Source organism: Salmo salar, chromosome 28, assembly GCF_965601325.2.
Source record: "Salmo salar chromosome 28, fSalSal1, whole genome shotgun sequence".
In the NCBI taxonomy this organism is placed as follows: Eukaryota; Metazoa; Chordata; class Actinopteri; order Salmoniformes; family Salmonidae; genus Salmo; species Salmo salar.
Window position 1 is genome coordinate 32,021,551 of NC_138318.1, and position 16,398 is coordinate 32,037,948.

General features: G+C 41.2%; 2 protein-coding genes and 1 non-coding gene across 3 annotated transcripts in view; 1 reads left to right on the top strand and 2 right to left on the bottom strand.

Annotated features, from left to right (window-relative positions):
* The first annotated feature begins 5,759 nt into the window (after positions 1 to 5,759).
* Positions 5,760 to 16,398, top strand: part of LOC106589844 (E3 ubiquitin ligase Rnf157) — a 91,200-nt gene continuing 80,561 nt past the window's right edge. The window contains exon 1 of the mRNA XM_014180240.3: positions 5,760 to 6,090. The gene's annotated coding sequence lies outside the window, so the exon portion shown is untranslated. The remainder of the gene's footprint in view (positions 6,091 to 16,398) is intronic.
* The window catches only part of LOC106589847 (alpha-N-acetylgalactosaminide alpha-2,6-sialyltransferase 2), a 36,523-nt gene continuing 27,443 nt past the window's right edge, over positions 7,319 to 16,398 (bottom strand). Inside the window, exons 5-9 of the mRNA XM_045710076.2 lie at positions 11,114 to 11,252; positions 9,039 to 9,142; positions 8,830 to 8,913; positions 8,199 to 8,298; positions 7,319 to 7,865 (exon numbers count right to left, since the gene is read on the bottom strand). Of these exons, the coding sequence (XP_045566032.2) occupies positions 7,653 to 7,865; positions 8,199 to 8,298; positions 8,830 to 8,913; positions 9,039 to 9,142; positions 11,114 to 11,252 (640 nt within the window). The 3' untranslated portion in view covers positions 7,319 to 7,652. The remainder of the gene's footprint in view (positions 7,866 to 8,198; positions 8,299 to 8,829; positions 8,914 to 9,038; positions 9,143 to 11,113; positions 11,253 to 16,398) is intronic.
* LOC123731491 (U6atac minor spliceosomal RNA) lies at positions 8,618 to 8,751 on the bottom strand. Its single transcript, XR_006762644.1, has one exon. It is a non-coding gene; the product is annotated as a U6atac minor spliceosomal RNA (small nuclear RNA).

Consider the following 16,398-nt stretch of genomic DNA (forward strand, 5'->3'; position numbering starts at 1 on the left):
TCCTGCTCTACTATGCCTTCACTCTCAGTCTCTCCAATGGACAAGTCTTTCTGCTCTCTCTCTGCAGGCTCTCTGCTCTCTCCACACCTGAACCACCTGGCTCTGTCTCACTGTCTGCCTTGTCTTGTCTTTGGAAGAAGGACATGATGTCCTTCTCTCTCTTCATTTTGCTGAAAACTAAAGAGCAAAAGCAATAGGGACCACGCTAATTAATTCATTTACTTAAAATAACTGACTTGCTAGGTATCTACCCTTTATGTCTAACCGTTTTACGTTACTATGCGTTTACGGAGTGTGGTTTAAGTAAAAACACTCAGCACCATGAGTTTGTTGATCATATATTTTATCCTTTTTCATACTGCTACAAAGTAACAAGCGGCCAGGTTAAGATAAGCTGATCTAACGTTACACTTCTGTAATGCATTTAATACAAATACAACATATTAACAATTTTACTCACCTCTATATTTCCTTCTTTGTGCTTGAACTATAATATTCGTGCGGAATTTCTTACAACTTCTGAATAGAAAAAAACTTGCAGATGCATTTGGTACGATTCCGCCTGAAGCCGTCCCTCTAGAAAATGTGTGGGTTAAATTCGTGTTCCGCGTTGCCACTGTCTAATAACGGATGTAAAAAAAGAACAATAGCAAAAATGTGTTATGTTATTAAATTATTTCATACTCCACATTTAGGGGGGCCACAAGGGGGTCCAAAATTGTTGTCACAGGGGCACTGCCCCCCAGAACCGCTAGTGCAAGGGCCGAGGGAGGAAGAAATTATTTTTTAAAGGACAACCCTTGGCCGGAAATTCATCACTCGATGATTGTGTTTTCAGCCACCGGTATCTTGTGGATGCTTTATATGCACTACAGTCAAATATGAGTGTATGTCTACTTATATTACATATATAATTATTAATATACGCCTTAATATACGCCTCTGTCTTTCCTACCTGAAGATCACTAAAGTCATGATTTGACCTCATATTTTTCAGAGTTCCCAGTTGTCTTGAAAGCATCATTACTACTGATCCCGGGCGTTGATGGCGCATAAAGAGGCCCATAAACAGTACAAGTAACCTCTGCGCTGTACATACAGTGCCTAGTTCCCCCTATCTGAGATACCTACTGCAGCCCTCATCCTCCACATACAACATCCTTTCTGCCAGTCACGTTCTGTTAAAGGTCCCCAAAGCACACACATAACATTTTATTTGATTTTTGATTTGATCCCTGGGTCTTTTCAGTTCGCTGCAGCTAGCGACTGGAACGAGCTGCAAAAAACACTCAAACTGGACAGTTTTATCTCAATCTCTTCATTCAAAGATTCAATCTCTTACTGACAGTTGTGGCTGCTTCGCCTGATGTATTATTGTCTCTACCTTCTTGCCCTTTGTGCTGTTGTCTGTGCCCTATAATGTTTGTACCATGTTTTGTGCTGCTACAATGTTGTTCTCCTGCCATGTTGTGTTGCTACCATATTGTTGTCATGTTGTATTGCTACTAAGCTATGTTGTTGTCTTAGGTCTCTATGTTTTTTATTTTTCTATTATTTTTTATTTAACCTTTATTTAACTAGGCAAGTCCGTTAAGAACAAATTCTTATTTACAATGACGGCCTACCAAAAGGCAAAGTGCCTGCGGGGATGGGGGCTTGGATTAAAAATTAAAATATAGGACAAAACACACATAACGACAACAGAGACACCACAACACTACTAATGGGCTCTCGAGTGGCGCAGCAGTCTAAGACACTGCATCTCAGTGCTAGAGGCGTCACTGCAGATCCTGGTTTGATTCCAGGCTGTATCACAACCGGCTGTGATTGGCAGTCCCATAGGCCGGCGCAAAACTGGCCCAGCATCGTTAGGGTTTGGCCAGGGCAGGCCGTCACTGTAAATAAAAAAAAATGTCTTAAATGACTTGCCTAGTTAAATAAAGGTTAAATAAATACATAAAATAAAAATGTCTGGATTGAATATGTCTTCACACCCCAGAGTTAATACTTGCTGGGAACACCTTGGCAGCCATTTCAGCTGTGAATCATTTTGAATAACATTCTACCAACTTTTTCACAACTCTTAGGAAAACATACAGTATACTGTAGCCATTGTTTTTGTCCAAATTTCTCAAGCTCAGTAAATTTGGTTAGGAATCATTGATGGACAGCAATCAGGGGCGGAAATCCGGGGGGGGGACGGGGGGGACACGACCCCCCCATCCTGGGACAAATATGATTTGTCCCCCCCAATATATCACGTGAAACATAACTATGTAATTTAAATAATATTAATAATACGCAATGAAAGCAATTGTGCTGATTATAGACACTTAATAGCGCGTTTTTCAAAAGATTTCGACCCCCCCACCCTTTGCCTCATAATGGTTTGATCCACTGCCAGTTCCTTAGTTGGCAAGGTAACAGAGGGGTCGTATCTACTGTCTGAAAGGCACTCAATGAACGTAACTGACGTGAGGTTAATCTAGTCAATCGCGCACACACACTAGCTGAATATGCAGAGCTAGCGCGCAAATATTAACTATTAAGCTAGCTAGTACCTATTCCATTTATATGGCGTCGTCAAAGATGGAATCTTTGCTATCGTCAATTTATTCCAAGATCAGCATGCAGATGATGTAAGTTAGTGCTTCAAAGTCCCTGTGATAAGGTTAGCGATAAACTGAAGTCCAAACTGAACAGAACTACACTCTCTTCTACCATTGTCTTAAATATATTTAATGGTCTAGTTGCAAAAGCTAAATTGTCGCAAGGGAACTTTTATTTATTTATTTTATTTCACCTTTATTTAACCCGGGTAGCAAAGATTATAGCAAACACCACTGAAACTGAATTGGTGCTCGCTAGCTTTGCAAATTCAGCTATTGTTGGAAGCCAGCAAATATGAAACAAACTATTAAAAGTACAAAAGGTTGCAGCATATGTTGTGTAAATGGTGAACTCATACAGCTGTCAACTCTTGTCATTTTAATCTGTTTCACATTTGCTAGCCTGTTAGGGCTAGGGGGCAGTATTGACACGGCTGGATAAAAAACATACCCAATTTAATCTGGTTACCACTCCTACCCAGTAACTAGAATATGCATATACTTATTACATATGGATAGAAAACACCCTAAATTTTCTAAAACTGTTTGAATGGTGTCTGTGAGTATAACAGAACTCAAATGGCAGGTCAAAACCTGAGAGATTCCTTTACAGGAAGTGGCCTGTCTGACCATTTCTTGAACTTCTTTTCCATCTCTATCATTTACTAAGGATCTCTGCTCTAACGTGACACTTCCCACGTCGTCCATAGGCGCTCAGAGCCCGGGAAAAAACAGAATGTCGTCATTCCAGCCCCAGGCTGAAACACATTATCGCCTTTCTCAAGTGGCCGATCAAGGGACACTGGGCTTATGCGCGTGACCCGACCGCCCCCGCCTTTGGGATTTTTTCCTCTGTTTGCCGAAAAGGAGATTCCCTGTCGGAATATTATTGCTTTTCTACGAGAAAAATGGCGTAAAAATTGATTTTAAACAGCGGTTGACATGCTTCGAAGTACGGTAATGGAATATTTAGAATTTTATTGTCACGAATTGCGCCATGCGCGCGACACTTCTTTACTATTTCGGATAGTGTCTGGAACGCACGAACAAAACGCCGCTATTCGGATATAACGATGGATTATTTTGGACCAAACCAACATTTGTTATTGAAGTAGCAGTCCTGGGTGTGCATTCTGACGAAGACAACAAAAGGTAATCAAACTTTTATAATAGTAAATATGATTATGGTGAGTGCTAAACTTGCCGGGTGTCTAAATAGCGAGCCCGTGATGCCTGGGCTATGTACTTAGAATATTGCAAAATGTGCTTTCACCAAAAAGCTATTTTAAAATCGGACATATCGAGTGCATAGAGGAGGTCTGTATCTATAATTCTTAAAATAATTGTTATGTTTTTTGTGAACGTTTATCGTGAGTAATTTAGTAAAATGTTAGCGAATTCCCCGGAAGTTTGCGGGGGGTATGCTAGTTCTGAACGTCACATGCTAATGTAAAAAGCTGGTTTTTGATATAAATATGAACTTGATTGAACAAAACATGCATGTATTGTATAACATAATGTCCTAGGGTTGTCATCTGATGAAGATCATCAAAGGTGAGTGCTGCATTTAGCTGTCTTCTGGGTTTTGGTGACATTATATGCTGGCTTGAAAAATGGGTGTCTGATTATTTCTGGCTTGGTACTCTGCTGACATAATCTAATGTTTTGCTTTCGTTGTAAAGCCTTTATGAAATCGGACAGTGTGGTTAGATTAACGAGAGTCTTGTCTTTAAATAGCTGTAAAATAGTCATATGTTTGAGAAATTGAAGTAATAGGATTTTTACGGTTTTGAAAATCGCGCCACAGGCTGCCAGTGGCTGTTACGTAGGTGGGACGCAAGCGTCCCACCTAGCCCATAGAGGCTAGCTACCTTTTAGATCGAAGCCCAAATAGAATGATAGAAGATGATAGAAGCCCATCTCCTACTATAAATAACCTACACACAGTGTGTGTGTGTAGCCAGCCAGCCAGCCAGCCAGCCAGGTAGAAAAATGGCAGAAAAATAAAAGACGGACATCAGAGTATTTTTCAATACACCAAAACGCATAGTAAGAACCCTAGTAGCCTAATATCTCAAAGACTAGTTGATAAAATGTTCATAAGAAAGAAATGAAATTCTAATGGAAATGTTTCACAGTGATGTCATTAGGCAGAGCAGGCAACAGATGGCACACAGACAGCAGAGTTGGGGACAGGTATGCAGGGACAGACTGGCAGAGACAGGGAGTCTCAGGTAAGTTTGTTGAGTCTTTGTTTAGCAACATTATGAAAGGTTCTCAATTTTTTTGACTTGTAAAATAGGAACATAATTGGAAAATGCCATGGATACCCCCACTCTCAACTTAAACTGGTGACTGAACTAAGATTTGTTAAAGGCAATGGTATTGCTGTTGTGATTAGTTGTGTAGTTTTGGGTACCGGTAGTTAGGAGTACGGCAAACACCTTATTTCTTTGGTTCCTCAATATACATTTACCATATTACAATGTAGGCTATGTGTTACAGCACTACTTTTGGTGTCCCCCTCAGGAATTGCTCTTGAGAAAATTTCTTGTAATTGTCCCCTCCAAAGTTGATATCAGATTTTCGCCCCTGACAGCAATATTCACACTCAACACCTCCTGGAAAGCAATTCTGGTGTGTCTTTGACATTACAATTTGTGTAACTGTCCTGCTGAAAAATAAAACTATCCTATGGCGGGTTTTCCTCAAACTTTTAAACTGGGCTTTGCTCCTTTCATATGTATTTTGATCCTGACAAACTCCCCTCCCGGATCCGGCTCCACGAGGGGGCTAAAGGCGGCTTAGCCCCCTCAGTTCAAACTTGAGCCCCCTCAGTTTTTGTTTTATGTCCCTATATAAAAATAACCAAAAGGTTACAATGAAAAGTTAAAATGATTGAGTGACAGGTTGGCACAAAAAGTTCTGTATCTCCGCTGCACTGTGTCAGCACAATGGACAGTTCGCGCTGCAGTGTTTGTAGAGGGAGCTATGGAAAGCCACGGGGAGGTTAGGTATGAATCCTTTGGGTTTCCATAAAAAGTGGGGAAAAGCGGTTCTCATCTCTGTGGTAGGCTAAGTGAATAACGTCATACTTCTCCACTGTAATATTTGATTTTGATTTATAAGGGCGGGGTCAAGTTTACCGTTGAAGCTGCTTCACTCAACTCTGTCTCACGCCCCAACACTACCAAGTTTAGTTAGTTTCTTAGCTAGCTGTAAAAAAGCATTATTGTTATTAGCCTTAGTCTATTTAGCTAGCTCAAACCAGCTAATCTGCCATGATGGATATCAGAAATTGGCTTCGCCAAAGTACCCAAACAAGGGAGAGCGATGAGCAGCAGCATCACACCATGAGGCCGCCGCCAAGCTCCAGCTAGCTCCGTGGGCAGAGCCTACCCACCCTTCCACAAGCGCCGCCAGGATAATCGCTCCTCCTCCAACTTTTCCTGATGATCTTGGAACAGAGGAGCCAGCCCAGGTTAGCCTAAAATCCTACCCTAGCCGCCCGCAGGTTTTTTTGTCCAAAAACATTAATTTAATAGGCTGTTTTGGTTATTTGGATCCCCGGTTTTGTTCTGTTTGCATTCATTCGTTCCAATTCGCGGTTGTGTCGGTATTCTAAGCCAAACTGCAATTCAGTATTTTTGTTTTCAAAAATAACTAGGCTACTACTTTCAGCATTTTATTTGCATTATTTTGGTAAGACGGTTGTGTGTGCGACTGCATTCACATAGGCTGTTTAATAGGTGAATTGCCCTATCTATCTTGTGTCCTATATTCATTACCAAAATGGCCTTGGTGTAGGGCGTTGTCCATTGTGCTGATACAGCGCAGCAGAGATAGGCTACAGATTTCAAAAGCACTCAATGATCTCTGAGTCTTGGCATTTGAACTTTGTTTATTGTCCCATCGCACTCTTGCGACTCCTTGTGGCGGGCCAGGCGCCTGCAAGCTGACTTTGGTCGCCAGCTGGACGGTGTTTCCTCCGACACATTGGTGCAGCTGGCTTCCGGGTTAAGCCAGCAGTGTGTCAAGAAGCAGTGTGGCTTGGCAGGGTCGTGTTTCGGAGGACGCATGGCTCTCGACCTTCACCTATCCCGAGTCCATAGGGAAGTGGCAGCGAAGGTACAAGACTAACTACCAATTGGGGTAAAAAAAATGAAATAAAAGATTGGTCCAGCCATGTCTCAGTCAGACAGATGGCAAAGCATTCCCCGTAATCTCTCTTAGTTCGGATCAAAAGCAGGAGTTCATCCATTTTGTGATCGGACGTTCGATAGTAGCAAGGCAGGCAGAGGGGGCCAGCTCTCCTTCCATGTCCGGGTGTATTCCCACCTGTAGGCAGTGACTGCCCAGGTACGTTGTTAGTCAATTCCACAGGTAAAGAACGATGTTGTGGATCAGAGACGCCATATAATTTCTCCCTGATGCTTAGTAGTTCCAAACGACTGTATTTGTGTAAATATTTAGACCTCCGTACAAATAACACTGACAAAAGTGAGAGACATAGAATCAACGCTTGTACCGTGGCAAGCCTCACGGCCACCATTTTAGAAAGACAAGACTTGTAAGACCATAGAAATAGGAAGTCGGAACAAAACGTAGTGGCTTTGCCAGCTGCTTCATAATCACAGTGTTTCACACAATACAATAATAATCAGTGTGTCTTGAGTCCTTGTACCTCCAGTCTGGCGTCAGTCACTATCAACAATTATTTGAGTTTATTTGAGTTTTATTTGTATTTTTTTTACAGGGACAGTGCACATTAATCAACGTTTCAGTGAAAGTGCCGGTTTAGCCAGCCGGCTAATTTTCAACCACAGTCCCTGGGTTGAAAATTGAGTTTAATCCATAACATATAGCATTGAGTCTAGTGACCACCATCAACCCGAGATTCACAAACAGAACACTGGAAATCATGTGTATTACAGAAAGGAACAATATATCAATTTGCTGAACATTGTGTTAACCACACAACTAAATATGAAAATTTCCCCATTACAATTGTATCTTTGTCCACCTCTGCAGACAGACAGGGTTTTATGGTTGTTTTGTTTTGCCTGTCTTTCCCTCTGGGTCCTCCTGTCTCTGATAAAGCCGGATGATCTTGGTGTCATGGAGTTTCTTCCAGGTCTTAATCTCTAGGTTGTAGTCGTGATTAGCGTAGAAGATGACTTTGGTTTTAGAGTTCCTCTCAACGTAGTAGTTGTGATATTTATCGTGGTCCTCTGTGATAAATCCATACGCATCCACCTGAGAGGGGAAAGGGGGAGAGAGAAGAGGATCTCCGATGACACCATGTTCTCTATCTGTAGACTGTAGCCCCCAAATTCCATAAAGCGCTAACGTACCTAGTCATTTCTATGGTACACTACCCCATGTTGTGTGTCTTCTTAAGTATTATATGCCATTTAGCAGACAACTTTATCCAAGCGATTTGCAGTCATGTGTGCATACACTTTCGTATGGGTGGTTCCAACTGGAATCGAACCCACATAAGGCCATCAAATAAGTCAATGGTGATCATATTAGTGTCTCCTCCATTGTTTGTGTTTGCGTGTGTGTGTTCGTGGCGTACAGACTCACCATGTCACAGGTGTGCAGGGCCAGGAAGAGTGTGAATGCTCCGTTAGTAGGTCTGAATATAGACCACCATGAACTCTTCATCTCCTGGGACCACATGAACCTACAGATGAGGAGCACACACGCACAGTTTCATTTCAGAAGTCACTTAGAAGCGACTCCTGCACTGCAAGCACTGAATGTGATCACAGGGTTCTACGTAGCTAGCTTGGCGCTATGACCTTGCTAAGCTAACTTGACTAGTAATTTCTATGGGAACTGCCCCATGTTGTGTGTCTTCTTAAATATAAAATATGCCATTTAGCAGACAACTTTATCCAAAGTGACTTACAGTCATGTGTGCATACACTTTCGTATGGGTGGTTCCAACCTGGAATCGAACCCACAATTGTCACGTTGCAAATACTGTGCTCTACCAACTAAGCCAGAATGGACCACATTCAAGATGCCACGAAGTGCCTTAACCATATGTGTGTTGAAGGCCCTAGTCTACTGACTAGGGCCTTTTTCATCCTTGTCAAGAGGAGTGCTAACCTTCTCTCCTGTCATACAACACCTATTGGACAACACGTTAGGACAAATATAAGCACCCACCAAATTATTATTATTATTATTATTGGACACTTTGTTATACCTTTTGCGGATATATCTGAGAAAGTCAGGGTGGAGAACATAGAAGCGGTTCTCATCAAACTGTCCTGAGTAGTACTTCCACGGCCTGCAGATAAGACAGCAGAGACAACACTGAGCAGTGTAGAGTGAGTGAGTGAGTGTGTGTGTGTGTGTGTGGGGGGGGGGGGGGCAAATAGTGTGTGTGTGAGACTATCCACATCACAGGCTTACTGTCTGTTCTTGTAGGGTCCTTCAGAGACTGGTGTCTTCCTCAATAGACCCTGTAGCCACTGGAAATCCCTCAGCCCCTCTGGAATCAGCACATACTTTATACCCTGCACAGAACAGAGACACTAAGCAATCAGCAGTGTGTGTGTGTGTGTGTGTGTGTGTGTGTGTGTGTGTGTGTGTGTGTGTGTGTGTGTGTGTGTGTGTGTGTGTGTGTGTGTGTGTGTGTGGTGTGTGTGTGTGTGTGTGTGTGTGTGTGTGTGAGATGTGTGTGTGTGTGACTGCATGTGTGAGAACACAATACCATCTGTCATGACTCTTACAGCCCACATGCAGTCTTTTATTATATTTTTAAATCATCACTTTGTCTAATAAATCACTGTTTATTTTTATATAACAAAAAAAAACATATATATAATTTAATTCCCTGTGCCTTCTTGGGCCACTGAATTACTCAGTCCGGCTGTGTGGGCGTAGGGATACAAATGTTTATATATTTACATACAGCCCTGATTGGAGCCCACCCCCTGCCTGCCGTCTATTCAGGGCAGAATGGCATGATATTCTACAGGGCAGAGGCCCATGGTATATTCTTCAGTATAATAACAAGTTCTAACCCGGAAGCCAGACGCATCAATGTGTCAGAGGAAACACTGTCGAAATGACGACCAATGTCAGCTTGCAGGTGCCCGGCCCGCCACAAGGAGTCGTTAGAGCACGATGAGACAAGGACATCCCGGCCGGCCAAACCTAATCCGGATGAAGCTGGGCCAATTGTACGCCGCCTCATGGGTCTCCCGGTCACGGCCGGCTATGACACAGCCTGGGATCAAACCCGGGCTGCAGTGGCGCCTTAGCACTCATTGTTGAATTTGCGATTTCCAACTTGTTGTGTAATGTTTATGTCCAATGGCCGATGAGCACAGATGCATTTAATCTATAATTTCTCTTCATATGACAAGGATTAAAAGGATTTGCCAGCAGATTGCCGACTTGATGCATGATGTCTAGCTTGCTAGCTAAAATTTTGAAAGTATCAGTCCAATCGAAGCTACTGTAGATAAAACGTGATTGATGTCATTTTATCTGTGGCCAACAACCTTGAGCCTTCTTGGATGGGCACTTCTAATGTAAGTCTAAGGCAGCACCCAAGTGGCTTGAACTTTCGAGCTCTACCCATAGATTTTGCAGTGACATAGTGTCCCCATGAGTGAGAGAACACTGAGCCAATCACGGCACAACTAGAGAACATTACCAACCCCTACACTCCGTATCTTCCCCTGGCTGCCCCACCACCACAGAAAGCACTGAGCTAGGCTGAAATGCATGCATTTTGGAGCTGCCTTACTCAAGAAAGCAAAAAACCGACCATGTTTGTATGCAGCTTTATTAACTCAATGGTAATATGTTTTTACATTGTTAGCAAACTGATATGTGACACGTATTAATTCCAAAATAACATGCAAAGCAGGCAACAAACAGGCTCTGCCCCACCTGCCCTGAATGACGCGTCAATTCAATAATTTAGAATTTATCAGAATACATTTTCCAGAAATATTTTTACTAGCTCCCGTTTATTGTCAAATTGAAATATCATAATTTTTCCATGTCACTATAATGCACTTTAGACTAAATCTTCATCAGAAAGTTTATTCGGGCGTCAATCCTCAAGAGAACATGGTACGGCAGGTAGCCTAGCGGTTAAGAGCGTTGAGCCAGTAACTGAAAGGTTGCTGGTTCGAATCCTCAAGCTGTTCCACCTTTGAGCAAGGCAGTTAACCCCCAACAACAACCCCCCCCCCCCCCCCCCCTCATTTTGGGTTGAATGCATTCAGTTATGCAACTGACTAGGTATCCCCTTTCCATCCCACTTGAAGAGGCTGAAATTTAAGGCTCTTACACAAAAAAGGCATTTTCATAATTTTCACAATTTCAGAGTGTTATTTCAAACTCATATAAATCATATAATCAATCATATAGATATCACCAAACTACCAACACAATCTAGCTTTTTACTGCTCTGGGCCTTTAAAAATGTTGCTGTGGTCTAGTACAACAGAAGGACTGTGGTAACCTACCTCGTCATGAGGTGCATTGTTGTAGCCATATTCATGGAATAGATAAGGAGACTCGGTGATGGCGTGGGCGGTGTGAACGTACACCGACGTTCTATTACCTACATCCTCCTCGTAACCCTTGGTTACGGCACCATTCATCCTGACAGAGACCGAGACAGGAAATAGGAAAGGGACAGATACAGGAAGAGGGACAGGGACGGGTACAGAGACAAGGAAAGAGAGAGACAGTCATTCATCACTCTTCATGAGCAGTCTCCATTACATTATCATGGTCACAGGTACGTACACTCATTGAAAAAAGGGTGCTAAGTAGATCCATTTAGGGTTCTTCCGTTTGTCCCCATATGAGAACCCTTTTTGGTGCTAGGTAGAACACTTTGTAGAGGGTTCTACCAGCCTTGCATATTTTTTATGACAGTACATTACATATATCGTAAGTGCTTTCTTTCAGGGCCTAGTTATATCCTAACACAGTGGTCAGAAACTCCTGGTTCACAGGCCACATCAGGACTGAAAGTCACATTTCAAAGCCTTGCAAAGTGATACATAATTTCTATGGAAATACAGTGAGGAGTTCCAATAATTAGATTTTTTTTTTTTTTTTATAATTAGCAACCTGCTTTCTGAATGACTACCAGGTTTACTCAATTATGAGAATTGATACTACCTAAATCATATAAACTGGAACAACCATCTCAGTAATGGGTGTAATAAGTCCCACTACGAACCGATTGGATTTGTTTAGAAAAATCTATGTTTTTATCTTTGTGCAACAAAAGATTAATCAACGAATCAATGTACATGCAAAAACACAGATTTTGAAACAAACAATTCTGAAAATCAACCAACAATAGAGCATGCTGGGAAATATGATAATAATGGGTGTGGTTTTGAGTGCTTTACTCTACACAGAGTAAAAATGACACAATCACACTTACAGTTGAAGTCGGAAGTTTACATACACTTAGATTGAAGTCATTAAAAGGACATCTACTTTGTGTATGACACAAGTAATTTTTCAAACAATTGTTTACAGACAGATTATTTCACTTATAATTCACTGTATCACAATTCCAGTGGGTCAGAAGTTTACATACACTAAGTTGACTGTGCCTTTAAACAGCTTGGAAAATTCCAGACAATTATGCCATGGCTTTAGAAGCTTCTGATAGGCTAATTGACATCATTTGAGTCAATTGGAGGTGTATCTGTGGATGTATTTCAAGACCTACCTTCAAACTCAGTGCCGCTTTGCTTGACATAATGTGAAAATCAAAAGAAATCAGCCAAGACCTCAGAAAGAAAATTGTAGACCTCCACAAGTCTGGTTCATCCTTGGGAGCAATTTCCAAACACCTGAAGGTACCACGTTCATCTGTACAAACAATAGTATGCAAGTATAAACACCATGGGACCACGCAGCCGTCATACTGCTCAGGAAGGAGACACGTTCTATCTCCTAGAGATGAACGTACTTTGGTGCGAAAAGTGCAAATCAATCCCAGAACAACAGCAAAGGACCTTGTGAAGATGCTGGAGGAAACAGGTACGAAGGTATCTATATCCACAGTAAAATGAGTCCTATATCGACATAACCTGAGAGGCTGCTCATCAAGGAAGAAGCCACTGCTCCAAAACCATAAAAAATCCAGACTACGGTTTGCAACTGCACATGGGGACAACGATCGTACATTTTGGAGAAACGTCCTCTGGTCTGATGAAACAAAAATAGAACTGTTTGGCCATAATGACCATCGTTATGTTTGGAGGAAAAAGGGGGAGGCTTGCTTTTCGGTGAAAGCACATTTTGCAATATTCTAAGTAGATAGCCCGGCATCACAGGGCTAGCTATTTAGACACCCAGCAAGTTTAGCACTCACCAAAGTCAGATTTACTATAAGAAAAATGTTATTACCTTTGCTGTTCTTCGTCAGAATGCACTCCCAGGACTTCTACTTCAATAACAAATGTTGGTTTGGTCCCAAATAATCCATTGTTATATCCAAATAGCGGCGTTTTGTTCGTGCGTTCAAGACACTATCCGAAAGGGTAAATAAGGGTGACGAGCATGGCGCATTTCGTGACAAAAAAATTGTAAATATTCCATTACCGTACTTCGAAGCATGTCAACCGCTGTTTAAAATCAATTTTTATGCAATTTTTCTCGTTAAAAAAGCGATAATATTCCGACCGGGAAAGCGTGTATACGTACAAAGAGAGAGAAAATAAAAACAGCCTGAGTCTCAGAGTACTCTGACCGGCCACTATCCAAACGCGATAATGTGTTTCAGCCTGAGAGCCTATGGGAGCCGTAGGAAGTGTCACGTTACAGCAAAGATCCTCAGTCTTCAATAAAAAGAGCCAAGATGAACAACAACTTGTCAGACAGGCCACTTCCTGTTCAGAATCTTCTCAGGTTTTTGCCTGCCATATGAGTTCTGTTATACTCACAGACACCATTCAAACAGTTTTAGAAACTTTAGGGTGTTTTCTATCCAAAGCCAATAATTATATGCATATTCTAGTTACTGGGCAGGAGTAGTAACCAGATTAAATCGGGTACGTTTTTTATCCGGCCGTGTCAATACTGCCCCCTAGCCCTAACAGGTTTTAAAGGCAATGCTACCAAATACCAATTGAGTGTATGTAAACTCCTGAGCCACTGGGAATGTGATGAAAGAAATAAAAGCTGAAATAAATCATTCTCTCTACTATTATTCTGACATTTCACATTCTTAAAATAAAGTGGTGATCCTAACTGACCTAAAACAGGGAATTTTTACTAGGATTAAATGTCAGGAGTTGTGGAAAAACTGAGTTTATTTGGCTAAGGTGTATGTATACTTACGACTTCAACTGTATTAGCTCATTGTCGATAAGTCTATTCAGCCCTTTGAACAGGACTTGAACAGGACCACAGACGTTACCATACATCCTTTAATAACCCCTACAAAGTCAGACCAGCGGAACCAGAAAGGAACAGTACTGTGTGGTTAGGTTTTATTTATTGTTAATACATTGTGTCAGAGTACAGTACATTCAGAAATGAGGTGTCTTTCTCACATTCTCTATGTGGGTTGCTGAATGAATCATAGTCCATGGAACCACACCTTAAGACAATATTGTACAACAAATATTTGATGTTGAAAAAGTCTGCAACACACTGGAGGAGCCAATTATGATGCCAAAGAGGTTGCCACAAACAGTACTGCAGCGATCATACATGTACATGGACTATCCTGTTGGTGTTATAATAATTCACCCTGCTTGGACTAAAACCTTACTGGGACAAACACCTCCAGTACAATGCTGGCCAGGAGTAAGGCAGCTTTTCCTGGAAAGGTCATAGGTAATGGTTCAATTCCATGGTAACGGAATTACGCCGAGAAAAAAAAAATCATTTCAAAATGTATCTATGTACAAGGACTACTTAACAATTTCCACTGAACATTTTACAAAAACACATTTACAGAAAGAACTGTGCAAATACAAAGTTTGGTAACTGAGGTAGATTTTACAGTGTTTCTGTTACCAAACTTTGTTATTTTTCTATTTACTATGTAAATTGTTCAAAATAGTCATTGTGCATAAGTTGTATGGTTTGTTAACCTTTGAAATCATAATTTTTGGGGGGGGAATACATTTTAAAGTGAAAAATTGAAGTCTCAGCATAATTCTGTTAATGTGGAATTGACCACAGGTTAAACTCATGGGAGTCTATCTCACACAATCCTGATCCAGAACCAAAAATAGGTTCCAGACGAAACATCGTTATGGTTGCTGCCGGTTTCAACCCCTGATGTTAAAATGTTAAAATGTAAACACTAATGCTCAGGCACAATTTAAAAGAATGAACAAGACAATAAAAAAGCTTATTCAGAAAGGTTCTATGTAGAACCCTTCTTTCCTTCCAAAGAATAATCAAAGAATCCTTTCTTGGAAAAACAGTTCTCAAGATGAAAAAGGTTCAAGGAAGAACTCGATCTCTCCACAAAGGAGAACACTTTTTTTCTAAGACTGTATGCATTGCACACATAACAGCTATTTTGTCATATTATATTGTTAGAGGTCTATCCTAATTCGCAATATCAGCTTCTGACTGTCGATCCAATATGATTTCACCTACCAATCTACATATAAGCTCATAACCAATCAGTAGCGGTGCGTGTGTGAAATCACTGGGGAAGCCAAGCAAGGAAATAAAAAAGCGATATTACAACCTGTTGTGAAAATAGCATTGTTTGCTCTATAACCTGTTAGTTTATATGCCGAGCGATTGTGATTTATAGGCCTAAGGCCGAGACAATAAAAAAAAAACAGCAGCAGAATAAATTCAACCACACCTTTGTTTCATTACATTTACATGTTAGTCATTTAGCAGATGCTCTTATCCAGAGCGACTTACAGTAGTGAATGCATACATTTCATGAATTCTTTTTTTTTTGTACTGGCCCCCCCGTGGGAATCAAACCCATAACCCTGGCGTTGCAAACACCATGCTGGCATTGCAAACACCATGCTCTACCAACTGAGCCACAGGGAAGACTTGTGTCTTTTTATCACAAAACCGGAGAGCAACTTCTGTCTGATGAAGTCCACAAAGCATATTGCATGTAACAAACAGTTACATGACCTACAGCATGGTCAAGCAAGTTAATGTTTTCAACATTTTTGGACTACTAAACAACTATTGATTTAGAACCATGGAGATATCGCAAAGAAAACGGGAGCTGCCTCCACTATTCCAGCACCATTTCAACTTCAACATTTCATCATCCTCAAATCACGTATGCCTAGTCTAATACAGTGACAACTAAAATATACCAAAAACAATTTAATCCAATCAATGTAAACTAAATATGTGGCTGTCCATGGTTCTCTTTAGTGTGTGGGTACGTTCGTTCGTGCAAGTAGAAACAACATGTTGACACCCTACTTGTAGAGAAACGCAAGTGCCATCCTCCTCTCTTTCATGTTGATGAAACGGTCTATGACTATCATACAGTACACGCTTTTCTTTTTTGTCCTAAACTACCTGGCTAAAATGCTTGCTTGCTAGCCTGTCTTCCTTTCATGAGCAATGTTTGATAGTTAACATTAGCTTTCTACAATGAGCTACATATTGAACTTCCATCCTCTCAGGCCAGGGGCATCATGTATGAATTTATGGTTGGATCAGAATCTCTGTTATAATCATCGGCCAGTACGGAGAATTAAGTAAAACCACAAGTCCAAATCCCCATCTCCATCCATGGCTCATTTAGGAAAAGGCCATTTTTAGCTAG